Source organism: Lissotriton vulgaris, chromosome 5 (genome assembly GCF_964263255.1).
Source record: "Lissotriton vulgaris chromosome 5, aLisVul1.2, whole genome shotgun sequence".
NCBI classification, from domain to species: domain Eukaryota; kingdom Metazoa; phylum Chordata; class Amphibia; order Caudata; family Salamandridae; genus Lissotriton; species Lissotriton vulgaris.
In genome coordinates, this window is record NC_141693.1 from 1,225,486,172 (window position 1) to 1,225,514,155 (window position 27,984).

Sequence of the window (27,984 nt, forward strand, 5' to 3'; positions counted from 1 at the left end):
CCAGAAACCGGTCCCCGGTAGCTTGTTTCCTTTCTGGTGAAGAATTGGCTTGGTAGTTTAGTCTGCCCTGTTCCCATGATGCACTGGGCCAGGGACAGACTGATTTGCATATAGCCAGGTTCTGAGCTGGGATGGTGCAGTGAGATAAATAACGGTGATGGATCAAGCCCTGATCTTTGGACGTGGTAAGAGTGGTCTGCTTAATTCAGACACTCTGTTCATCACCACCCCCTTTTCTGAATCATATCCTTCAGGGCGGGGGACTAGCATTTGCAACATAACTGGAGAGAAGTCGGAATAAGACCTGGGCAATGTATGAATGTTGTAAAACCATCTGGAGAACTCGGGGGAGGCTAGCCAATAGTCAAGACGTGTCCAAGTATTACTGGCTCCCGTGTTGTGTGTGTGTGTGGTGTGGTTGGGATCGCGTGTCCGCCCCAGATCTATCAATGAGAGGCGATCTCACAAGGAATGCAGGGCTTTGCGCGCTCTTGGCTTCGGGTCAGGGGCCGATGACGTAATGTCAAAGAAAGGGTCAAAAGTAACGTTAAAATCCCCACCCAATAACAGAGGGACGGAACCCAGTTGTAATAGCTTCTCATAAAGGTCATGAAAGAAATCGGTGGAGTCAATATTGGGGCCATATATACATCCTAGCGCAATCTTGTAATAAAAAAGGGTGCCCACCACACAAACAAATCTACCGGCGACATCACGTATGACGGAGTGGCATTTAAAGGGGAGTCGCTTATGAATTTAAATAGCTGTGCCTCTGGCGTAATTGCTATAATTAGCGAAGTAGCAGGTTGGGCCCCATGCAGCTGCAAACCGGGATCGATCCGTCGAGGGGAGATGAGTCTCTTGTATCAGTGCAATGTCTACGGTATGCCGATTTAAATAATGCAGGACTTGCCGCCTTTTCCGGGGGTCGTTTAAGCCTCTAACATTCCATGTAGCCAGGGTAATAGTAGAGGGGCCAATAGTGTGTCCTATGTGTGCCATAACTGCAGTCGAAGTGCAATAAGAAAGAACAGCCTATGTCTATACTCTGCTAATGTGTCAGTGATCATACAAAGTTTAAGCTTGGTGCAATGCAAAAAGAACAGTTCCCATCCCGCCTCCCCCCACCCAGCCTTCCCACCCATTTGGAAAGGCAATATCCAATTGTCCATAATAACCCACAGTACCCAGAACATACAAAATATGTGCAAAACTAAACCTTTGGGGTACATAATAATACAATGAACACAGATCAGAGGTGTACACCAAACAGGGGGGCGTTCACTATCCAATAGTGTAGTAACCAAGAACAAATATTGACAGTGCATCAAGAAATACTACTTAGGAACACCTGCGATGACAATGTGTAAAAGGATACTTGTTCAGCTGGGGCTGGATGTAGAAAAGAGGTCCGCACTGGCGTCAGACCCACTCAGCAGAGAGGAGGAGGAGACAGCGTCCGGCGAACCCTTGTTGTTGAGTTTGTAAGTGCGGAAGAATTCCTGCACCTCCGTTGGGCTTTCGAATATACGGGAGCATCCGTTGATGTCCACACGTAGTCTGGCGGGATATAACATTCCATACTTCAGTCCCAAGTTCCTAAGGGTAAATTTGACACCCCGGAATTTCCTACTGGCATCCTGCACCATGGTGGTAAAGTCAGGGTATAATGACAGTTTGGAGCCTTGCCAGTTGAGTTCACCCTTCTCTCTGGCCATCCGCAATGCAGTATCCCTGTCTCGGAAGTTCATTATCCTGGCAATGATGGGTCTCAGAGGGAGGCAAGAGTTGGGTCTCGGGTCCAGCGATCTGTGGGCGCGATCTACCACAAAACTTGGGGTGAACGCCTCCCTTCCAAAGAGATCTATCAGGATGGTTTCCACCAGATTGTCCATGCGTCCAGACGCTGTAGATTCCGACACGCCTACGAGGCGAATATTATTGTGGCGGCTCCTGGCCTCCAAATTCTCGTTCTTTATCGCTACTTCCTTCAGTATTCTCTCCATCCTGTCGACCCTCTTAAGGGATTGAGCCATGCCATCTTCCAAGTCCGATGTCCGAGATTCCATCACATCCAGGCGACGATCGTGCACTTGGATCTTATCTCCCAGGTCAGCTATATGTTTATCTAGGGTATCAAAGCGGACATCCAATGCGTTCAACCCTGCCCGCATTTCCTGCAACAGAGGGCCCAGTTGTCCTGCATCTTCTGCGGGTGTAAATGGATTCTGGGCGCCCGCCACCATAGTGGTAGGTGGGCCTTTGCTTGCGTCAATCGGCTTCTCAAAGGAGAGCTGGCTCTGTTTTAAGTCTTTGCGGCCCATGCCGCGGCAGCCAGCTGTGGAGGGCAGAGAGGTGATGGCACGCATTTACAAGATCAGTAAGACGCCGTGTCTGAATCTCAAATCGACAGCGAACCTCCCAGGCAGAATCAGCGTGTTGGTGGTGAAAGGCCGCGGAACCCAGATGGATGTACCACGTGCGGTGGAATAGGCCGGCGGTCAATAGTATCGCGGGTCGGACCCACGGTGGTCAATGCTACAGGGAGTTAGGCATACGCTGTTACCCTAGTGTGCCATATGGCTCAGGAATGTATCAGTGTTCTGTCAGTTATATGAAGGGGTTCAGTCATTGGGGCAGAGAGCCCAGCGTGGATAGAGCATGCAGCAGTGAGGACAGCGTGCGGCGGGGAAGGGCAGCGGGCCTCAGCGGAACTGTGTGGAAAGCTGTCATGGGGCCAATGCAGATGTTCACCACTCACCGCGTCTTGTAGTGGCAGCTTCGTGCAAGGCTGCTGTCGAGTCTTTCGCCATTCCCATAGTTGTGGCAGGAGCAATATCCAGTTGTTGGAGACTCTGTTCGGCCGTCCGTCCCAGGCCTCCGTTTAGTAGTATGTATGGTCACACTAAGCTTGGGGTCTCACCTCTCTAGACATGGAGCCAGCGGTCAGGGGAGACAGCGGGGACTCCCATCGGGGCACTATCTTGAAGCCCTTCAGCCTGTGCCCCCTCAGCCACACCGCTCAACCCCGCGCCGCAGATGAAGCAGGTAGCGCAGCACGGAGGAAGTCCCCCCCAATCAGACCAATGCAGGACCGGGAGGGGGGAAGCAGTCATCCGATGGTGTTGCATCCAGTGCGGGCGGGGGGGTGGGGGTCAATGGGGTTTTGTGCAACTCAACTTGCTATAGCGGCGGCATGCACACAGTTGTCGGCGCATTTTTACCCCCATCCACACTCGCAGCAACAGCAGCACCTGGTCCGTGGGCGATCCAAGCGGCAACATGCCGGTACCTGGTCGGGCAGTCCGTCCCCCTCAGCCGCCAGTAGGATAGTGGCATCTTTTTCTTCACACATTGATTATTTTGAATATCAGAAAAGATGTCAACATAGTTGTTGTATAGATCAACTAACCTCACCTTTCAAACTATGTTTAGTTGCTTTTGATTATCATTTTCCCTGCCCAAAATTGTGATCATATATTAAATATATGTTTCTTTGAAGTACATTTTCGCCCCGTGTTTTACCTTTCAAATTGTTATGTCAATATATGTTATTTTTCTTTGAAATGTATACATTTATTGCTTTCAATTGATTCTGCTGTTCACCACTAATTAGGGTGTAACCTTTATTAATAACGTTGAGAAATTATCTCAGAAAAACATTTTTACAAACAAAATCCCTTGTAGGCAATCCCCCTCTTTTTTCTTAAGTAGGATATATGGCCTCGCTATCCCCAAAGCCGCGCAGTACGCGCCGGTCCTCCAGTCACGGGGTCAGTAGCCAGGGAAGACGCCAGTAAATGTTACCGAGCCGCCATCTTGCTTCTCTTGGCCGGAAGTCTCCGCGACATCTTCAATCGATTTCGCGCTGCAGGCTGGTCAGATCTCGGAGCAACAAGTCTCCATCGGGCGTCGCACCATTCCGACACCGTGTAGGAGTAGGAACAGGCCGCCAGCGTGTCCTGTAGCATCGGATGAGCTACATTACTCAGGAGAGCTCAGCACAGCGCAGCCATTACAATCGCCGGCTAAGCCACACCCCCACAATTAAATATTGATGTACTATACATTATTTAATTGAGTAATAATTATGTATATTGAGTGATAATTATATATTTGTAGTTGTTTTTAGGCGAGGGTTGCTGGGTTTGTAGTAGTAAAGGGTGGGAAGGTAATTCAGTCATAATTATTTACAATAAATTATTAAGTTATCATTAATTATTTGATTGATTATTACATATATACATTGTACAATAACTTTATATATTAGTTATATTTTTGGTGTGAGCTGTTGGGTTTGTACGGATATAGGCTGAAAAGGTAATAATTAATTAACAATTATTTATTTATTATTAATTATTTAGTTTATCATTAATTATGTAATATTGATTTAGTTTAGTTATATTTTAGTTGCAGGTTGCTAGGTTATTAGGGGTATAGGGCAGGACATTAATTGAGTAACACCTACTTAACAAATAATTATTAATTGTTAATTAATTAATACATTGATTATCAATTATGTAAATTGTGTTATACTTATATTTAGGTATGGGCTGCTAGGTTTGTGTGTAATAAATACATTTAAAACATTTAAACTGATAATTAATTATTAAATTGTTTGATAATCGTGTACACTGTGTAATAGTTTTTTATTTTTTATATACATTCTTTGATTGATTAATAATGTTCATTTTAGAAGTTTTATATTTGTTCTAAACTAATAGGGTTATTATAACGTGTTTGAAGTGAAGTACTTTCCCTATTATTGCACAGACTGGATTGGGAATAGTAAATTGAACCCCTCCAAAGTCCAACGCTTTCCCGACTGTTGCACAAGCTGGAGTGGGAATAATAAATGTAATTCTTCCGAAGTCTAGTGCTTTCCATACTGTTGCACAGCCTAGAGTGGGAATAGTAAATCATATTTCTCCAAAGTCCAACGCGTTCCCTACTGTAGCCCAGACTGGAGTGGGAATAGTAAATGCAACCCCTTTGAATTCCAATGCTTTCCCTACTGTTGCTTACACTGCAGTGGAAATAATAAGTGTAACCCCTTCAAAACTCCAACGCTTTCCCCACTGTTGCACAGACTTGAGTTGGAGTAGTAAATCTTACCCCTCGGAAGTCCAACGCTTTCCCTAATGCTGCTCAGGCTGGAGTGGCTATTGTAAGTAAATTTTTATGGATGATGTCATCAGTAATGTAATTTGACGATGATGATGGTGATGTCACTGACCAGGTCATGATTGATGTAATATGTGTGGTCATAAGCAATGCATTCGGGTGGTGTAAGTTATAGTTAACTCATGTAACAATAACTGCTGAATTTCACTGCTTTCGTATGAGTGAAATCTGAGCCTAACTGTAACGTAACTGTAAAACAATTTTCAGTGAAGTTATACGTTTTTTAAAATCCTATTTCCTAACAATAACGACCCTTTAACCTTTGTTTTTCCATTGAATTCCAAAGTTTTTTTTAATGTTATTTGCTAACTATAACGTCCCTGTAACCTTAGTTTTTTTAGTACATGTATATGGTTTTTAACGTTATCTCCTAACTATAATGTCCCTGTAACCTTTGGTTTTTAAGTGAATATGTAAGTTTTTTTTTCATTTTATTTACTAAATATAACCTGTAACCTTTGAGTGTATGTGTGTGTGAGTCCATGAGTGTCGCAGTGAGTATGTTAGTGAGGGTATGAGTGTCTCAATGGGTATATGAGAGTCTGAATGGGTCTGGGAGTGGCTGCATAAATGTCTCAATCGGTGTGTGAGAGGGAGTGTGAGTGTCTGAGTGGGTGCATGAGTGTCTGAGTGACTGTGCAAGTAGGTCTGTGAGTGGGTGTGAGAGCGTCTGAGTAGGTTTGCGAGTGCCTCCATGAGTGTGTGAGTCATTCTGTGAGAGAGTGCTAGAGTGAGTCTGTGAGTGGGTACATGAGTCTCTTAGAGGGTCTGTGGGTCGATGTAAGTGTCTGAGTGGGTCTGTGAGTGGGTACATAAGTATCCTAATGGGTCTGTGAGGGGCTCTGAGAGTGTCTGAGTGGGTCTGTGAGTGGGTGTATGAATGCCTGAGTGGCTTGTGATTGGCAGTGAGAGTGTCTGGTATGTCTGTGAGTGGGTGCATGAGAGTCTGAGTGAGTCTATTAGTATGTGTGAAAGTGTCTGAGTATGTCTGTGAGTGGGCATGTGCGTGGGTCTCTGAGTGGGTCTGTGAGTGGGTGTATTAGTGTCTGAGTGGGTCTGTCAGTGGGTGTGTGAGTGCCTGAGTGTGTGAGTGGGTGTCTATGGGTCTGTATGGGTATGTCAGTAGTTGTGTCAGTGACTGGGCCACAACAAAACGCACCTGCCCATTTATCCAAAAAGAGATCACAGTTTTGCACAAAATATCTACCCAAGTGAAGTACTTTCTACTGGTTAATTACTAAGTGCTACCTCCTTGGGTAAATGTTCGGTACGTATTCTACACTACAGCTAGCTAATGGAGCACAAGGAAATGTCACCAGTGAACTTGTGTGCGTTTTGGCAATGCGATTCTTCCTTGTACGTCTTTTTATAGAAATTTGTGATAACCTGAATCTTCCTATAGAGAAGATGACAAGCATACAAAGAGGTAAATCTCCAGAAAACAAAGGTTCTTCCCCTTAACTATATGAAGGAAGTGCTTCTTTGTTTGGTTGCGATATTCTCATATTCCTCAGCATCAAGAATGCATCAAAAATTGGCGGGAAAAGTGCTGGTGACCATTTGATAAGCTACCCATCATCCTGGAAAAGGTGGGCAGGCCATTACATACTACTAAGGTTGATGGGGTGGTGCCAAATGGGCGGAGCTTCAAGTGATTTTGCGCATTTGTATACTCACAGTCATTTAAAGGCAGAATTATGGACTGTGCTCTCACCAGGAAAGAACAAAAAAGAACCTACTTGTCATAGTCACTACACATTGCGCTCCATTAGATCAACGGTGCATTCACCTCCACAAAACATTTCAGCTTCAATGTGGAATTGCAAAGAAAACACACATGCTTTTCCTTTGTCAAGGTCAGGATCATTTGTCCTTTACAGAAGTAGAGCTTCAATTGGTGCAACTGCTATATTTATATATGTAAGTATTAGCTGCTGAAGTTTAATTTCAGTAAAAATTAAGCAGGTCCTCATGCCAGCTCCCCCAGTTCTCCTGTCCAGCTTGGCCACAGTCTGACTGCTGCCTGTCTACCTGTTTGTGCCTCCTCAGCTTGATTGTTGCTCTGTTTTGCCATTTTCTGTCCTCTGTTTTGCCTTTCCTGCTCGTTTTTCTGCCCTCTGTTTTGCATCTGCTGCTCGTTTTTCTGCCCCTGTTTTGCCTTCACTGCAAATTTTTCTGCCTTCTGTTTTGCCTTCGCTGCTTACTTTTCTGCCCTCTTCTGCTCATCTTTCTTTCCAATGTTTTGTCTTTTTCTGCTCTTTTCTGCTCTCTGTTTTCCCTTTCTGCCTTCTGTTTTGCCTTGTTCTGCTCGGGTTTCTGCCCTCTGATTTACCTTTTCCTGCTGTTTTTTCATTTTTTCCGGCTCATTTTTCTGCACTCCATTTTGCCTTTCCTGCTCATTTTTCTAACCTCTGTTTTACCCTCTTCATCTCTGTTTTTCCTTTTCTGCTAGTTTTCTATTCTCTGTATTGCCTTTTCTGCTCATTATTCTTCCCCACGTGTTGCCTTTTCCAGCTTGTTTGTTTCAGCTCATTTATCTGCCCTCCATTTTGCCCTTTCTGCAAATTTTTCTTTCCTTTGTTTTGCCTTTTCCGTCCGTTTTCTGCTCTCTGTTTTGCCTTTTCTGCAAATTTTTCTGCCTTCTGATTTGCCTTTTTCTGCCCTCTAATTTGACTTTTCTTGCTTGTTTCTTTTTTGCCCTCCATTTTGCCTTTTCTGATATTTTTTCTGCACTCTGTTTTGCCTTTCCTGCCCTCTGTTGTGCCCTCTTTTACTCTGTTTGACCTTTCCTGCTCGTTTTCAGCCCTCTGTTTTGTCTATTCTGCTCTTTTTTTCTGTTTTTAACAATATTAATGTGAAACTATATATTTTTTCCAATATTTTTGTACTTACCAATATAAGGATAGGGATGCAATATTCTTGTAATCGATATTTTTGACACAATATTGTTGTATCACGATGTTGTTTTCGATATTGTGTCAGTGATCCGTTATAAGGTAACCCAATGTTATTCTTTAGGAGTGGTAGGCCTTGCAGTAGTAAAAAACGAATGTAAGACGTTTTCACTACCAGGACATATGAAGTTTAAAATTACACGTCTAATGTTTTAAATACACTGCACCCTGCCCTATGGGGTGTTTAGGGCCTATCCTAGTGATGACATATGTCTTGAAAAGGAATGTTTTGGCCTGGCAAATAAGTTTTTGCCAGGTCAAAGTGGTTGTTTACAAATTGCGCACACAGTCTGCAGTGGCAGGCCTAAGTCATGTGTAAAGGGCTATTTAAGTGTGTGGCACAATCAGTGCTGCTGGCCCTCTAGTAGCATTTAATTTACAGGCCCTGAGTACAGTTTGTACCACTTTACTAGGGACTTACAAGTAAATTATATTTGCCAATTGGGTGTAAGCCAATTTTACTAGTGTTATGGGAGACTCACTTTAGTACTGGTTAGCAGTGGTAAAGTGCAGAGTCCTAAGGCCAACAAAAATGAGATAATCACAAATGGAAGAGTAAAGCAAACACCTCTCTAAGGCTGACCGGTCTAAGCCGCTCTTTGATATTACAGAATGGTGCCACAGACACTTGCACAGCCCTCAGTGGAAAAGGGATATTAGCAAAACAAAATGTTACCCAGTGTAATCCCAAGAGTTCCCTCATTTGCATGGCTTATGGCCTCATGCAAATGAGGGTAACCTAATTTAAAGATGCAGGGGCAAGATCAAAGACACCATTAGGAGGAGTACTGATTGTAAATTATATATGGGGTGGCACACAGTCAGTGCAACTACTGAGGGCCCCTTAGGAGTGGGTTATGAGAGTCCAGGGCCCCCTCCCTATCTTCCAGCCGAGTATTGCAGTCACTCAGTACTCTCTCCCGGAGGTGAGACTCCTGTCTCCTATTGAAAATGTGGTTGGGACTGCTGGCAGTGAAAACTGGATCGGCAGTTTTTAAACTGTGGCCTCTTCCTTTTCTAATGTGCTCTTTCTAGCACAAGTGTGAACTGTTATAGCACATGTGCTGTGGAGAGTGCACATTTTCCATAATACAGCTCATTGTCCCTATCTGCACCGAGTGAACACTATTGAGAGTGAGCTGAGGCAGACAAGGACAGTGCCATTTTTTGTTTTTCTGAAAAGAACTCTGGCTTTTGAAGTTTGTTTCAGAAAAAGTTAAAACATTTGAAAAGTTTGGCAAACTGCAGTTTTTTGTACACTGAAAGGAACTGCCATAATGGAGGTTCTTTTCAATGTACATGGATGATCGCTGAGCTGTTGGTCATCTCTAAATGTGTCAGACAGTAGTCTACAAGTATGGAAGAGGCAATGTCCTTCATCACACTGATATACAGCGTACCGTCTGTAAAATTCCAAATTAGGTCTATAGTCTGTTGGGCAGCGAAGCAACCAGTATACGGTTCCACCGTTCCCCATATGTTGTGTTGCAGGAGAGGCAAAGAGGTCCTCTGCAACCTCAGCCACCTACCCTATGAGTATCCGGATAATAGTGCATTTATGGCAATGTCACATATTGTCAGATTGTGATGGAGCCGAATGATGGTGATTGCCACCAGCCCGCCTGTCACCCACTAGCTTAACACTGAGAATAAGGGCAGTGGTCCCCCCACTTCTCACTACAAACTATTACAGTGCCTAACTTCATGTGTTGGCAAGACTGGTGGGTGTGGAAGCAGTTGGCTGGAGTTGTGTTCCTGTCAAGGCACCCTGGGCAAATTTGGCTATGGCTCTGTTGCAATAAGATAGAAACAGAGGGTCTGATTATAAGTTTGGCGGTGAGGCGGCAAGCCACCGACCCGCTACTGCTTAACCAAAACTCGGCTGCCGGCCAGATTACAAGTTTCCTTGTTATCTGGCGTGTGGTCCATTGGTGTTTCCAAAGGTACCACAATGGGAATGCCAAATCAAGTTCCTCCACAGAATGGAATGTTAAGGAACTGGGTGTGCATTTAGACAGGGGGGCACACAATGGCCTGAGGCACCAGGTGGGCCTGTAGGACCCCCTTAGTTTCCTCATCACCAGCAGTTTCATGAGGTGAACACCGCCATGAGACCGCTGGCAGTGAGGAAACTTGTAATATTCTTGGCAAAGCATATTGTGGCCTCACACTGCTGCGCCACTGCCATGGATTGCGGATCCCTGGCGGTTGCGCCGGTGCCATGGAGATCTGACCGCTGTCGTTGTAACACGGCAGTCAAACTCGCAATCAGGCCTTTAGCCGTGTACACTGGCACCTACCTACCGGTGAAGAGAGGCACCTGTTTTCCAGAAAATTGTCCCAAGTGCAGATTGCCAGCACAATACAAGTGGTTGACAATGCACTCCAAATCTCTAACATCATTTATCCATGTCTTTAGATACTACATAATCTTACTGCTTTCAACCTCGTTCCAGTTTGTGTTGGAAACCAGTGTGAAACCCATGGGGGAATCCAGGAAAGCTATAGATTTCTTAAAGGTAGACACAATTCTAAATTCAGTGAGATGTCATGGGTAGATCCCTAAAGGTTTTCCCAAAGAAACTAACTGTTGAGATAAATATATATTGAAAAGAAGTATGAAAAACACTATTTGTGACAATGTTTTTATCTGTACCTTTTTGTCATGACGGCTGCTTTACAAAAGCCAATATACCATTAGGTTCCCTAGACCCTTCCGGTTGCGTGGCTAGATAGAGTTTCTAGGTTTTCTAGGAATAGCTTTCTTTTTTTTTTTAAATATTTTTATTGAAGTATTTTGCATTTGTTTACAAAGCACGGCATCATTAATACAAACCATAAATTGGAGGAGGAAAAGTATATACCACTAATTCATAAGTCAAAAATAAAAAAACAATGACTAAATCATCAGCAGGTGAGGATAATATTTCCAAAAATAAATTCAAACACAAATTAGGTCATAAAAAATACCATTAATAAATGCAACATGTATTTTCATATTGAACAACCTCAAGATTGTATTTACGCCAAGTTAGTATCTCTTGTCCGCAGGCAATCCAACATTTCTCATTATTATTCCTCCTTCCATCGAGTTATAGGATCCCATATTATATCGCCCAGCTTCCTACCCTTTTTTCCCTTCCTTGCATATATCACTTTCTCGATTTTATGCATTATTAGTAGCTTAGCCAGCCATTTATGGAAGGTAGGTGGTACAGGATCTATCCATGCAGAGGCTATACATAGTCTCATAATAGCCATAGCAACAAACAAAAATTCCCTGCCACGAAAAGAGCGTGTATCCTCAGCATTTACTCCTAATAGGATAGTTCCTGGGGTTAGAACAATTTCGCTTTCTACTATTTTACTTATAAAACTTTCGATTTCCTTTTTAAACAAATCTAAACGGGGACATAAAGCAAATACATGTTCCAAGTCAGCATCCGAACTTCCACACCTATAGCATGTAATACCCACTAAACCTCCCCATTGAGCTATTTTAGCCGGTGTATAGTACAGGTGGTAAAGTGTTTTATAGTGCTGAGCCTGTAATGGTGCTGCACATAATAGTGATTTCCCCATTTCTAGTGAGATTCCAAAACTTTCATAACTAATTGTAAGATTATCCCTCCATTTTTCACTCCACTTTTGATGATCATCTTGTTTTACTTTCATCAATTCAGCATACAATCTTTTAATTGTGCAATCCTCTCCTTTCCGAATAATTTCCATTATATCATTACGCCTGAATCCCAAAACACCACCTTTCTTTGCCAGGAGGAAACTCCTGATCTGCAAAAATTTAAAGAACTGCCTTGTTTCTAGGTTGTATCTATCTTGCAGATCTTTGAATTGTAGAAAACAATGTTCCCCCCTAATATCTCCAATGCTTCTGATTCCCCTATTTTCCCACTCTACCATTACAGATCCCGAAAAAATATCTTGTGGAAGGGTTGGATTATGTAACAATCTCGTATAAGAATTAAATTTTCCCAAGCCAATTTTTTTAGAAAAACTTTTCCAAACTTCGAATGCTGCAATTATTATCTTGAACTTTGTCCTCTTGTAATAACTAGCCTCTGTGAATTTTAGAAGAACATCCTTCGCTTCCGTTCCCAAAGTTAGGCCATAGATTGCTAATGATCCATATTCACTCCACTCCTCTCCTCCACTGCCCTGTTCACCTCCCATTAAGCCAGCCATGTTCTGTAAAGCTGCCGCCCAGTAATAGAATTTTAAATCTGGGACTCCCCAGCCTCCCCTTTCTCTTGACAGTGTCATGTATCTGAGAGCCCTTCTCGTTTTCCCTTTTGCCCAGAGAAATCTATTTAGCATACTCTCTAATTTCTTAAATATTTTATTTTCGAAGAAAAGCGGTATTGCCCTAAAAAGATATAGGAATTTTGGGAGGATAATCATTTTTACTATATTAGATCTTCCCACTATTGATAAGTGTAAATTATCCCATCTATCCAGGTCTTTTTCCACTTTCTTAATTAAGGGGGAGATGTTCCTTTCCACCAAGTTATCCAAGTCTGCCATTATGATAACCCCTAGATATGTACCTTCTTGTGTTACTCGATTATCTAAGCATGGAGTATACGAGTTTTTAATTATCTGTGTTTTTGTTGTATTTAACTTGTATCCCGAAATTCTTCCAAATTTCATCGCCTCAAGCTCAAGGTGTTCTATAGCTTCAGATGGGTTTGGAGAGATAACAGCGATGTCATCTGCATAGGCTAAAATTTTACATTGCCCGATAAGCGTTGTAACTGGTGTTATCATCGCTGATGCCTCTATTTTACGTATAAGCGGGTCCATATATATAGCGAACAATAAGGGTGAACAAGGGCACCCTTGTCTGGTACCTCTTTTTATATGGAATTTTCCTGTGTACCCACTGTTCACTCGTAGTGTCGCTACTGGTTCTGAGTAAAGAGTTTGAATGGCTTTGATAAAACCCTGTTTATAATATAGCTTTCTACTTAATTTTACTGGACAGGCAATGTGGCGTGAGTGCCAGGACGCTTCTTTGGAAGCAGTTGTGCTTTTTAGGCCAAGCATTCGAGACTTGTATATACTTTAGTATATACTTTAGTATATACTTATATGTGTATGTACTTTGTGGACTCTGGAGATCAGCCCTAGGACTTGTCTGATTCCGCATAGGGACTTTTTTTCTGTTCAACTGCCTCTATTCAACTATCTTGATAGAAAACAACCAGTAGAGGTCAGCAAAATACCAGAATTGCTTTCTGCTTGTTCAACCGCCTCTATTCAACTGTCTTGATAGAAAACGACCAGTAGAAGTCAGTAAAATACCAGAATTGCTTTCTGCTGAGGGACTTTCCTTTTTTAATTTTTCTGGCAACTGCCTCTATTTAACTTTCTTGATAGAAAACGACCAGCAGGGGCAAGTAAAGTACCAGAATCACTTTAGCATTCTCTAGATTCCAGTCCATAGAAACTGTCTTCTACGAGCACCCGTAGACAATCATATTTTTTTCAAATCTTGTATTTTCAGTGATATGACTACCGAAGGCCCTGATTTTATATTAAAAATAGAACTTTGGACTGTACCATTTCCCGCTGAAAGGCAATATTTCTCTCCATGTGTTCCCATGCTTGGCGTGTCATGCAGTTTGATGCTTACTTTCCCTCCATGTTAAAGAACAGAAGATGTTTTAGCACCCAGGCTAATGTGCTGCATAGCTAAATACATATAGGGTCCCAAAGGCGAGACCGATTGTATTGCAAATGCTTGTTATAAATTGTATTGTATTGTAAATTGCAGTGTATTGTACTGTAGGTTCTTCAAGAACATTAGTATCCAGAGCCAACAACTGAGCTGCGCCTTTTCATTGTGTACTATATATAGACCAAATTCATATGGTGAAAAATGTAGAGTGAAAAATTGGGTATCAATGAAATCTATGTATTTCTGAAATGGACACTCTATATGGAGTTTAGGTGTAGGTGCTATTTGTAAATATCTGAATTTGTGATTATCCGTACTAGCATGTGATTCAGAAGACATTTTTCTTACACACTGGCTAACATTTGGAAGGCACAAGTGCAGCAAAATGCAATTCATAATAACAAATGCTCTACTATTCCATATTTCCACATGTCTACCGATAAAAATGGTTCTTCACTTTTGTGGGTAGGCCTAGTGCCCGAGAGAGGAAACAAGCCAAAATGCAACAGGGACTATTTACATTTTTCCACTGAAAAAGGACCCTTTTTGGTAATATAGCTGTGGATTTTGGGCCCTACCTCATCCGCTGCCTAGGGACCTACTGAACCTGTCAGCTTTAGGGTGATCGCCCCCCCCCCCCCCCAAATTCTGTCTTTACTCCACCTATTAGTGCTGAAATGTGTTTTTGTTCTCTCTATTGTTGCGCAAACAGCAACTCAGGCATTGTTCTATAAGGTTTGCTTTTCCACTCACTGGTGACACTGGTGAACTCTGTACAATGCACCAGCTCTGAATGTGAAAGACAAGTTAGTTTACCCTCGCAGAACCCCACCCAAAACATATTTAGAGTAGAGTTATTGTGTTTGTCATACTAACAATCTCTGCAATGGGATTAGGGGCAGTGTACTAATACAAACAAACCTATTTTGTAATTCATAGTATCACCTGCGCACTGCACTAAGAAGAATTGAAACTTCTCAGCACATCTAAAATGACTAAACAGGATATCAAGAAAACAGCAAGAAGGCATGTTGTGAACAACGCAAATAAAATACACATTTTTGACATTAATAAAATGTCATCTGCAAATTGGTTGTTGAATTGCAGACAAACACCCAGAGCAGACAATGAATCCTTGTAAGCTTTGGAGGCAAACGCTGGACCGTTATATGAATGAAATCACTGAACTTTCCCTATCGCTATCAGAGACTGCAAATCTCTTATTATTGTTGAAGTGCTCACATTTCTCTGTGGCCAACCCTATAGGAATCGTGAACATTGATCGAGTGCCACTAATATGTACTTATATCATTTACCTGAATGAAGTGAATCGATGTGATCCAAATAAATCTCACGGAAGTGTCACACTGCCTAACATGATCCCTGGTCTGTTTATATAAACCAGGCCACCAGAAGCGTTGCTGTGGCACTGCTACAGTTGCATTAACCCATGCATGAGCAGATGCTAGTCCCTGATGAGCTTCTTTGATTACATCTAATATGGACAGATTATAAGGTATTATTCTATCTCCCACTCCTGGTAGTGTGACTACAGGAAAGTTGTTTAAATTAAGGGTGTTGGAGTATTTGGGAGGAAAGTCCCTCCTTGCTGGTTTGCATTTATGGCTGTAACGATATCTGCGTCAATCTTTTTTTTAGATCTGGCTAGGACTGCTATTCTAACAGTCTCAATTGTAGCCTTAGCTGCTAAGTCGAACACACAGTTCCATTTAGCGTGAAAACCATCACTTCGATGGCCCAAAATGTGCCTCCCTTAGTATTCTGATGCATTCCCAGGTTTACGATTTCATGTAAATCTGGAAATATGTCAGGTTCATTGGGTGTTGCGTATGAAAACACCCACAGCAACACCCATGGAACGCCCCTTTCACATAGAATGCTGCTTTTTACAAGGACACAAAAAGCCATGGTGTCCTTCTAAATATGGAGCAGTACACTGCGCTGCCGGTGCTTCACAAAAAGTGACGTATTGGCGGCGCAAGGGGCTTGTAAATAAGCCCCTTAGTCTCAATCATTTCTGTGTGTAGAGTATGCAAGATTAGTATGTTTATTTGTCTACTGTTTGGCTAAGAACATAGAAGAAATCAGGCATAGAAGGGCTTTTCTCACTTAGCATAGTGAGGCAAGTAAGTATGTCCAAAGTTAAAATATTCCAGCCGATATAGCAGCTTTTTCAGTATATTGGGAGGCTGCAAAGTAACACAATTTTAACCACTTCCATCCGACGTCACGGTGGGCATGTGCGTCTTATCTGCGCAAGCGTCAAATTCTGTAGCACCGCGGCGGAATGTACGCGGCGGCAAAGCGGCTAAAGAAATCTGGGGCTGTACTTTTGCCCTCGCTGGATAACTCGCATCCTGAGAAGGTCACCATCATGTAGGCAATCTTTGATTTCTTAAAATGAATTTTGTAAACGTGATGTTGATATGATCATGACTCTGTCCATCCTAGTTAGGTGCAGATCTAAATCGTCATAGGTACAATAGATATCTTCAATGTATGACAATACCGCAGGATCTGGTTGTAAAATCTGCATGATGTGCGGGCCTGGGCAAGAATCGAAATAAGAACTGCACCCCATCAAATCTAAAGGCTGTTAGATACTCACTTTCAGGCACTGTTTTTTGACTGCAAAACCCCTTTGAAGATATTCAGGGCCATTTTTTATTTTCTTTGCACCAGGTTGGTCATTAGACCTGTGCCATGCACATTTTGCACAGTGTATGTCCATGAGAGTTAGATTCCTATCTACTGCAACTACCCTATAGGAGCCATCTGGTTTAGAGATGGAGAAAAAAGGGTGTACTCATTGGTGACAGACAAAGCTATAATATGCTCTGGTATTGCAATTGAACTAATATTGCTTTTATACCCTGTTTTTGCTTCTGGCGTCACAGGGTATTGGGCCTGTGCTTGAGGCTCACTGTGTAAGTGAATGTCATGTAGATTGAAGTATTTGTCCCACCCTGCTTGATTTCTGTATAAGACCGGAGCCTTTCTTACAGCAGAATTCACTGGTGTAAACTTCCCTAATGTATTCAGGTGCTATGAGTGAAAAATCTACCCTTCTAAGTTCCTCCCCTTGGGGCGCTTCCTTAATAAAGAGTGGAAGCAAGTCTTCTCAAGCTATGATAATGTCATAGTAATCGGATAATTATGACCAGAAGGCTGCTTTAATGGTGGTACGTGTTATATCCCTTTCAATTTGAGTATTTAAAATATAAACTTTTTCAGGAGGCTTCAAATGTTTATCTGAAATCTCAATTTGTATAAAGACATCAAAATCATTTGCATCCAGAAACCTCTGAAGCATCTGATGCACTATTGTGACTTCTGCTGCATGGGCTTGAAGCACTCGTGTCCAAGTCCTGTTTCACAGGAGGACTCATTTATATATCGGTATGTTTCTTAGAAAGTCCTGCTACTTTCCGCTATAATGAAGTTTAAGAGCCCAATCCTTTTATACTCCCTCTTTACACTGATATCAGTCTCTCGTCCTGCGTCACTTTTTCTACTGCACTCCTCCTTTCTTTGGTACTGGGATCCACTCCCCCTCCTCCGTTCGTTTAATGTCAGTGTCCTGAAAAGAACGTGAAGAGTGATTATCAGAATACTAATGTAGTTCAGGTTTTCTTTTATTTTGCGGTCTCTTAAGTTATAACCACCCCTGCTAGGCTCCCGGATTTATTTGCAGATTTCTCTTTAATGGAACCCTATGTGTCCATTTAAGGTTTTAAATGTGGCTTAACAGGTTTTGTACCCCAGGTATGTTACTCATAGAGGTATACACTTCTGCAATCATTTTCTATATTTCCTGTTCACAATCTTGAACTGGAACCACTTCCATTCTCTGACATATAGCTAGAATTGAGATGCTTAATGACCTCTTCCTTGTCATTGGCCCCTACCAGAATAGGTGCCGCTATGGTGAATGGATTCACTTGCAATTTAAATCAATGAATTGGAAAAACCACAGAATGGGAATAACCTTTTAAAAGTCAAGCTTGACCAACCTACAGATATAGGTGCTCTCTTATCCCTAGTAGGAGTTAACCCTGATTACTATGGACTCTCCATATTAATGGTTCACATTTGTGAAAGAACTACTGCAGGCATACCGGTAAAATATGAGCCCCAAGTTGGACGCCAACTGTTGTGTAAACTACAATTCTGGCGTAGTTCTACGGAGTTTATTTTCCTACACAAGGGTGACACAGGTAAACCTGGTTCAATGAACCTGCTCTGAATGTGAACGAATGTTATTGTAGCCGGGTAGGACGCCAAACAAAACGTAATTGGAGTAAAGTTATTGCTTTGGTGTTACTAGCAATCCATGCAATGAAATAAGGGGGTCATGGTAACAGAAACAAACCAATTTGATTTTTCACAATATCACACATACACACTGCAGTAAGAAGAATAGACATATTTAACTGAATGCATTTAATACAACAGGACAGACCTGTATTTCAGCACATCTAAAATAACTACACAATATATCATAAAAACAGCAAAACAGGTACATTGTGAACAATGAAAATAAAATGCACATTTCTGACATGAATAAAATGTTTTCTAAAACCTAACACTCTGAGGCCTACTTCTATGCACTATGCTAGAAGAGCATGGAGAGTGGACTAACTTGCAGTCTAGAGTTTCCTAGGGAGAAGCGCCACACTGCATACTTTTTTTACAGCAAGAGCTGGTGTTATCAGTGGAGGCATGAAGGCAGTGTTCTTTTCAAAGTAGAAACATGCGCTGAGGTAGCGTCTTTCCCATGGACCCGGCTTTATCTGCATCGGGTGAGATGTAGCATCTTTGACGTGTTCTGGCAGTAGGTGAGACAGCCTCTGGCAGAATCTTGGGAGGTAATTTGTCCGATGAACCTTTCCTGACAAGTGGTCAAGTGCAGCCCTTATATAATAAATCTTATCAGAGATTGGAATTTCTGACATAAGTTTAGGAATGTCTGTCATAGATTATATGCATCAAGGTGTACATCCCAGACATTTCCTTATGAACATATAAGATGAAAGAATGACAATTCAGACTCCACTATTTTGGCTGTCTGTCTATTGGTTCTTATTTAACCTTGCTGTGGTAATAAGTAGACACTTGTCCAAGACTGATGTCTCATCAGTGTTATATCTATGTAATTAGCCAAATGGCTTGACACTTCCTTAGTTCTTAGAAAGATAGGGCGAGACAACATCTGTAACAGCGGCAGACATGATAATGATTCTGCATAAAAGTTGGAATATGACAACTCCTTTTACCTAAAATGGTGTCAGGACTACTCAAAATAGAATCGGACCTTCTCAGCTTTACATCACTAGGACTCTGCATACTTTAGTACTGCTAACCAGTGATAGAGTGCTTGTGCTCTCTCCTGTAAACATAGTAAAATTGGCTTACCCCTGATTGGCATGCTTAATTTACTTTTAAGCCCCTTGTACAGTGGAATATCGAATACCCAAGGTCTGTTAGGTTAAATGCTGCTAGTGTGCCTGCAGCACTGTTTGTGCCAACCACTTAAGTAGCCCCTTAAATGATGCCTCTGGTTTGCCATTGCAGCCTGAATGCAGTTTGAAACTGCCAGTTTGACTTGACAATATAACCCTTTAGGGAAGCCTCAAACCTCACTTTGATTGCATATAAGCCACTACTAAGGTAGGCCCTGTAATATTATTGGGCAGGGTGCATTGTAATTAAAAGATTGCACATGTACTTTTAAGTTTTACATGTCCTGGTAGTGAACAACTCTTAATTCCTTTTTTACTACTGTTAAAAACTCTTAATACGTTTTTCACTACTGTGAGGCCTACCTCTCCAATAGGATAACATTAGATTGCTGTATTACATTTAATAAGTATAACCTTTCATTGGAAACAGGTAAATATTTCATGTTTGGTGTCTGAGAAAATGAATTTAAAACCCTGTTTGATGGCTAAGTCAGATTTTAAGTTACAATTTTGAAAATGTCACATTAAGTTGGCATTTTCCTGCCATACTTTTTTGGTGCTTGCAGTCTGTTCCTGGGTCACATGACTTGGTGTAGTTGGCAGCTGGGCTTTGTTTATTTCTCCCAGACAGCCAGACACTAGAGGGATTGGTTGTGCCTGAATGGGCCATCACTGGTAGGATGGTGTGGTGAGGCTAAATAGGCTGGGTCCTGCCTTCACACCAAGGACTTGTCATCCCTGCTTTGTTCATGCAGACAGCAGGAGCCACGGCCGGGAAAGCAGAAAACTTCAAGCACTTCAAAACGAAATTCACTACAAACTTCTCTCTGAAGCACTCACAGAGGACTGCCTTCTTCTGTGGCCTACTTGTGTACTCCACAAATCTGCTCTGCTGCACCTGAAAGGACTGCACTGCTACCAGGAGCCTGCTTTAAACCCTCAGAAGCCTACCCTGCTGCTTGAGCCCTGTTCCACTGCTTGTATCCAGCTCTACCAGAGATCCACTCTTTGTATCTGACCCGTACTCCATGCCGGCCGGCCATGTTTTTTTCCTTTGACCAGGTCTCACACAACGAGATGTGCATGGTAGGTGCTTTGATCTTCTAGGTTCTAAATTTGATGTAGAAAAATCATAACTGCAGTTCTACTGATTGGATTTTTGTCATTTTGGTGTCAAATAATTTATTAAAATGTACTCTATTTTTCTAGATTTGTGTAAGATTTTTCTTGTGTTATGTTTATACGTTATTACTGATTGTGTGCTGCATTAATACTTTACACATTGCCTCTAAGTTAAGACTGATTGCTTCTGTTTCAAGCTACCAGAGGGTTAGGCATGTGTTAATTTAGTGACTTTTGTGGTTCACCATGACACGGATTGTGGCTGTTGCTTGAACAGGGGTCACCCACCTTTCAAGCTACAACCAAATTTCTCTCAGTGCTCAATTTTAGGGAAATCAGTAGGATGAAGGACTAAGTGCAAACTTGTGACTTGAAAATCACAGCTGATGTCAATGGCAAACTTTTAAATTACTAAGGCCCAGATTACGAGCTGCACAGTACAGGTGGAGTGCAAACTCTATGTGTGATATTTATATTAAAGTATGGTAACGTCACACCAGTACCATGCAATTACAAGTTAAAACTGATGGAATGAGGAATTACTGTGTAGAACCAATTTTACCAGTCATAAAGCCTTATGCAACTCCCAGTTCACCACCACGTAAAATTTGGTGCAGTGTTCTGAGAATGATCAATCCCAGTGCAATTGCATATTATAATTGCACTCTACCTGGTTGATAATCAGGGCCGAAGCCGTCTTGAGTACTAGCTAGCCCATCACTGAAATATCATAATCACAGTTGAAATGCTTCCTAAGTGTGGGTATTTTGAGCTCCGTGGCCAATGGTTTTCTCTCTTTGTAAGGATTCTCATTTGAGACAAAACCTTCAGGGATGTGGAAATCATGACTGCAGGTGTCCCTAAAACTCAATTTCTTGCTCCGGCGTACCGCCAAATCTCTGCCATATTATCAAGGTCCCCAGATACTGGGGAAGAGAGGACAAGGCTGATGTGGGCTGCTGTCAGTCTCCTCAGATACAAAGAGCACCCTCACTGCTCTACGACTGAGGTACACCGAGAAACGCAGACAACAAACAGCCTGTAGGCGGTAGCCCATGACCCTTCTTAGCAGCTGGAACGGAGGGGCCTTCTGTGTGGATGAATGGGGAGTGGGTGGAATTAGCACTAAAAGATGTGCGCCAGTCAGCTGAATCCACGTTAGCGAGACAGTCTGGAGGCGGCCGAAGCCTTCCTAATAGTCATCCATCTTGAAGTGCCAAAAAAACCGAGAAATTAACAAGTGCCCGTGGCTGCAGTTGTGATCACGACATCCGTCATCATGAAATATATATAAAAGTTGAAATATAATAGTAAGGTTTGATACTCAAGATCAGTTATTGTTTGACATTTCAGATGCCTCAAATGTGACTGTTTTCTCGTTTTGTGATTACTTAAAATACACATTGTATCCAGTTTCTCAATACACCTCGAAATCATGGAAGTGAGAATTAAAACCCGTCTCAATTACTAAATGCTATCTCTAATTACATTTGCCGCCCAACAACAATGAAAAAATCTCTTGCATATTTTAAGAAAAAGCTGCATGTAACTTGTAACTCGTAAAAACTTTTATCGTTCATTTAATTAAAACTTACAATACACCATATACGATCACCAAATAAAACATCATCAATAAATAGCATCATCAAATCCTGCAATCTTTGCTCAATGTAATGCCTCTCATTTTATCAGCGGCAAAAGGATGAAGGTTTGAGCAGCGCTGATACACTTCCAACTTTGACCTGCTTAGGATGGCCCTAAATGTAAAGCCTAGGGTCTGGTCTGAGGTGCTCCTAGCACGTCGTGAGTACAAGACTTTATTACTATCCAGGAAGAAGGAACTCTATAAAATAGACTGGGAATTACTGGAAATCGTGGCACTTGAGAAGGATAGTAAATCTTTCTGGGGATGAGTCAATCAATCAATCAATCAATCACAGCATTTGTATAGCGCGCTACTCACCCGGGAGGGTCCCAAGGCGCTTGGGAGAAGGGGTCCGCTACTGCTCGAACAGCCAGGTCTTGAGTTGTCTCCTGAAGGCGAGGTGGTCCTGGGTCAGCCGGAGGTGGATGGGGAGGGAGTTCCATGTCTTGGCCGCCAGGTAGGAGAAGGATCTGCCTCCGGCGGTGGCTCTTCGGATGCGTGGTACGGTTGCGAGGGCGAGGCTGGGAGACCGTAACTGGCGGGTGGGTGTGTAGAAGGTTAGGCGGTCGTTGAGGTACTTGGGGCCCAGGTCGTGGAGAGACTTGTGTGCGTGGGTGAGGAGCCTGAACGTGATCCTCTTGTCAACGGGGAGCCAGTGCAGGTCCCTCAGGTGTCTGGAGATGTGGCTGCGTCGGGGGATGTCCAGAATGAGTCGGGCGGAGGCGTTCTGAATGCGTTGGAGTCTTTTCTGTAGCTTGGCTGTGGTTCCGGCGTAAAGGGTGTTTCCGTAGTCCAGTTGGCTAGTGACGAAGCCCTGGGTGACCATCTTCCTGGTTTCGGTCGGGATCCATCGGAAGATCTTGCGAAGCATGCGAAGGGTGTGAAAGCATGATGAGGATACAGCGTTGACTTGTCTGGTCATCGAGAGGGAGGAGTCCAGGATGAAGCCCAGGTTGCGTGCGTAGTCTGTTGGCTTGGGGGCGGTGCCCAGGGCTGGGGGCCACCAGGAGTCGTTCCAGGCGGAGGGTGATGGTCTCAGGATGAGGACCTCCGTCTTGTCTGAGTTCAGTTTCAGGCGACTGTTCTTCATCCACTCGGCGACGTCTTTCATCCCTTCGTGTAGGTTGGTTCTGGCGGTGTCGGGGTCTCTGGTGAGGGAGAGGATCAGCTGGGTGTCGTCGGCGTAGGAGATGATGTTGAGGTTGTGTTGGCGTGCGATGGCGGCTAGAGGTCTCATGTAGATGTTGAAGAGGGTGGGGCTGAGTGATGATCCTTGCGGGACTCCACAGATGACTTCGGTGGCCTCGGATCATAACGGGGGGAGGCGGACTCTCTGTGTTCTTCCGGCGAGGAATGAGATGATCCACTTCAGTGCCTTCTCCTGGATTCCGATGTTGTTGAGGTGCTGTACTAGGGTACGGTGGCAGACCGTGTCGAACGCAGCGGAGAGGTCCAGGAGGATGAGGGCCGCTGTTTCCCCGTTGTCGAGCAGGGCTCGGATGTCGTCGGTGGCTGCGATGAGGGCGGTCTCGGTGCTGTGGTTGGCTCTGAAACCGGACTGCGAGGGGTCGATGGATCCGTTCGTCTCGAGGAAGGCGGCAAGCTGTTTGTTGATGATCTTCTCGATGACTTTGGCGGGAAAAGGGAGGAGAGAGATGGGTCGGAAGTTTTTGAGGTCGGTGGGATCCGCTGTTGGTTTCTTCAGTAGGGCGCTGAGCTCGGCATGCTTCCAGCTCTCCGGGAAGGTGGCGGTGTTGAAGGAGGTGTTGATGATGTCCCGGAGTTGGGGTGCGATGGTGGAGTCGGCCTTGTTGAAGACGTGGTGGGGGCAGGGGTCGGTTGGAGAGCCGGAGTGGATGGTGTTCATCGTACGGGCTGTGTCTTCAGTGGTCACCGTGGCCCAGGTGCGGAGGGTGGCGGTGGGGTTTTTTGGTTCGGTGGTTGGGTGCGTGGGTGGTGCGCCAACACTGTTGTGGATGTCGGCAATCTTGCGGTGGAAGAACGAGGCGAGGGAGTCGCAGAGATCTTAAGAAGGGGTGATGTCGTTGTTGCCGGTGCTGGGGTTGGAGAACTCCTTGACGATGCTGAAGAGTTCCTTGCTGTCGTGGGCGTTGTTGTCCAGTCGCTCCTTCACTGATTTCTTCTTGGTGGTGCAGATGAGCTGGTGGTGCTTGCGGGTGGCGTGTTTGAGGGCGGTCATGTTGTCAGTGGTCCGGTCGTGGAGCCAGGCTTTCTCGAGGGTGCGGCAGGTCTTCTTGGAGTCTTTGAGTTTGTCGGTGAACCAGGGGGCTTTCTTGCTTCTGGGTCTGCTGGGAGGGTTCTTCAATGGTGCGAGGTCATCGGCGCAGGCGGTCAGCCACTGCGTGAAGTTACGGGCTGCTTCGTTGACGTCTGATGTGCTGGCGGGTGGGTTCTGGCTGAGGGAGGTGGTGAGCTGGTCGGCGGTGATCTTGCTGGTCGGCGGTGATCTTGCTTGAGTAAAACTATCAGAAGAAAAATTACCCAGTTAAGCCAACCCTGCAAAAGAACATACCAGGTTCAGAATGGGTTCTGCACTTCACTTCTATTTATTATATCAAGGGCGACCTGACTATGTCAGCTTCCTTGCATAGCAGATTAAAGAATTTACCATCTCTCTTAATATTATTGCACGAAGTGGAACAGGCTGTTAAACACAGTAAGGGCGGGAAAGCACCTGGACCAGATGGGGCACCAATTGATGTGATTAAGTGTATGCCCGAGCTATATGTTCCCTTATCACTAACGTGTTTAACTGTTGTTTAACTAATATTATACCACATTCTTGGTCCACATCAACGATCGTGCCTATATTAAAAAAGGGCGATCGATTGTCTCCTAAATGCTATTGCCCTTTTTCGTTTAGTGACAGTACAGTTAAACTCATTGACAGAGTCACATACGACCGTTTAGTCAGCTGGGCGGGTGACAAGGGCATCCTCTCTCCTTTTCAATTTGGAATCCGCCCAAACTTAGGTACAAATGAACATTGAACCTAGCCCTGGCGGTTACCAAGTACATTAATGCCAGATGTTACCCCATCCATCTTGCCTTTATGGATTTGTCCACTGCCTTTGATTCAGTAAACAGAACCAAATTGTGGCTAATGTTGCTGGCTCAAGGAGTGGTCCCTCCTCTAGTGAATTTTTTGTATTCCCTACACGCGGATTTGTTCGCCGGAGTGAGCTTAACTACTCAAGGTGAGCTTTCTTCTGATTTCCCTTTGAAAAGGGGCGTGAAACAGGGGTGCATATTGGCCCTTCTGCTTTTTATTTTTTCCATACATGGGCTAACAGCTCACCTAAATTCTATTCAAGCAGACACTCCGAGAATGGCAGGCACTTCTGTGTCTGCCTTACTCGGAGTCTACGCAGATGATGCAGTCCTTTCAGCCCTAACGCCGATCGCACTGAGGCAGCTGGTGGACCGCTTTGCCCTTTTCATGCAAGATCGTGATTTAAAAACTAATTACATTAAATCACATCATGTCATTTGGGCCGGGCAAATCAAGATTAAATAAAATCATCAGTAAGGGGCATGGACTTACGAGTGTAGACCTTTAGTTTGTCATGGTTTTGGCATTCCCAGATCAGAAACTCTAATCTTAAACTTTCTAGAGCTGCAGGGACAGTGTCCAATCCTATTAGACCTGGTCCCAGAGGGACTATCTGGCAGGCCTTGAAGGCGTATCGTTCACAATGTATTAGCACTGCTACTTATGGTGTAGGTGTGTGGGGCTTTAATAAAAGCTGCTCCCTACAAGTAGAGGAGAATCGTTTCCTTCGCTACCTGTTGAATTTACCACCATCCACCTCTAGTTTAATTGTCCACTCTGGGAGGAATCAGGGATTCATTCTAGATAAGATCCACTTGGCGCCTCTTTTGTTGTGGGCTAGTTTATGGACTAATCTGGTTGCATCGCTATGTAGGTATATCCTTCTCGAGTGTCTCAATCTTGAAAAGGCTTTTTCCATCCCATAGTTGAACTATTTCGGGTTAGCATAGCATCTCTGGGATTGTCTGTCTTGTTTACTGAACCCAGCAGTCTCTCTAATTCTGCTAAAGTAAAAGTGAGAATAGCATTTCTGGAATATCGCTAAATCCTGCGAATAAAAAATGAACTAGGGGAATCTTAAATTCGGAAATATTATAGATTTTTAGCTATAGGTGAAAGTCCTTATATCTAACCTTTCATCTCACACAATGGGAACGTTCACTTCTCCTTCATTTTAGAGTGGGTTCCATATACTGGGGATTCAGTATTTTAACAGCATTCCAGCTTTAGAGGGAAATATAGTTGTTGCACCCTGCGCATGTGATTATCAAACTGCACAAACACTACCTCACTTGAAGTTTTTCTGCACATTGCATAGTTTGCCACAAACGCACTTTTTGAAACCCCTGCTTTATAAATTAGGATTTCAACGATGCAAAGTAGCTTTGCTTCATTTGCAGTGTTTAAGTTCGACCTAAATGAGTTTTTGTGTCTGTGCTTTTTTCAGATCAGCTATTAAGGCAAGGAGAACTATGATAAGGTCGCTGTACATTGGTTACACTCAGTTTAAAAAAAAAACTTTTATAGTATTTTGAAGTGTTTAGATCATTCACCTTACAGATTCATATTGGTATTTGGCTTCTGTCCTTTTAGCTACATGTATTTTTATAAATGTATTTATTTTATTTTACTGTGGTTTCTTTTATGACCAATACATTGGTCGAATAAAGATTTCGAAATGAATTGAATTGAAGTGAAGTAATTATATTAATTTGGGTGTTTTAATGTCAGATGTGTCTAGTTGCTAGTTGGAACGTTGCCTGACACACATTAAACGCCCTCCCTGCAGACTGCAAAGTATGTGTATTCTTTGGAAAGTATTCTGATATAATAAGGAAGCTTTGGCTGGGAATATGATAATGACCTATGCGTTGCTGGGAGCTGGTCCCTGTGCACTGAAAATACTATTTAACGCTGCCCTTTCCAAGCACTCCTTATCCTTAGGCCCAGGAAGACAGAGGCAGGTGAGGTGCGTGGCTGATATAGTCAGTGCAAACGACGCCTGCATGTTCCCCTGTAGAAACAGCTAGGATATTTGAAAAATAAATAGTGAATTATGTATATAGGGTGTTTTGTGATGCTAATTCCAAACCAAGGCTTTGTGCAAAAAGGAGAAAATGTCAACACACAGGCAGTCAAAATAAATGATATGAGCTTGAGCAATATTAATATCTCTTTTTATATAGTGCTTTCTACAGAACATATCCTGCAACAGGAGCTGAGACAGTTCCTTAACTCAGTGCTCCTCATTTCATTGTACAGGTTTTGACAAGATCAGAGGCTGAAGGGGCCATGTCAGCATTTGAGACACAGGCTTGCTGGCTATAGTTTCACCTATTTTCTTCGCGGCAAGGGTATGCCTTTATGTATCCTCCAGGCTCTTCTCATATTTGCCAGGGCAGCCTCTATCATCTTACATGTATTTTTCAGAAAGCATGCGGCAGTCCTTGACTTTGCACCATGTTTCCACGGGACTGCCCATGTCATAGGGCAGTTTGTAATACCTTAGCGGCAGTGCTCTTAATTGTTGGTGGCATATTTCTCCTTGGAGAATTCCCATTTTTTGCCGATTATTTTTACTTGATTGTCAGATTTCCAGGTTATAGATACTTAAAGACTAATCTTTGTAGTTTGGAGTAGGGTAATGTCGGTCCTGCCCTATCTGCAGGTTCACCCCAAACATTTTGCCGTCACCTCTTCTATTTTTGCTGAATTTGTTTTTGTTGCCTGTAAAATTCTGGGCATTTTATCACTGCTAATCAGTGCTAAAGTGCTTGTGCTCTCTCCCCTCAACATGATAGATGAGTTTATAACCATTTAGTGCA

At 43.3% G+C, this 27,984-nt stretch overlaps 1 protein-coding gene across 1 annotated transcript in view; it reads left to right on the top strand.

Annotated features, from left to right (window-relative positions):
• Nucleotides 1-2,933: 2,933 nt before the first annotated feature.
• LOC147712352 (olfactory receptor 10A2-like) overlaps nucleotides 2,934-27,984 on the top strand; it is a 39,133-nt gene continuing 14,082 nt past the window's right edge. Inside the window, exon 1 of the mRNA XM_086919645.1 lies at nucleotides 2,934-3,048. Coding sequence (XP_086775771.1) covers nucleotides 2,934-3,048 — 115 coding nt within the window. The remainder of the gene's footprint in view (nucleotides 3,049-27,984) is intronic.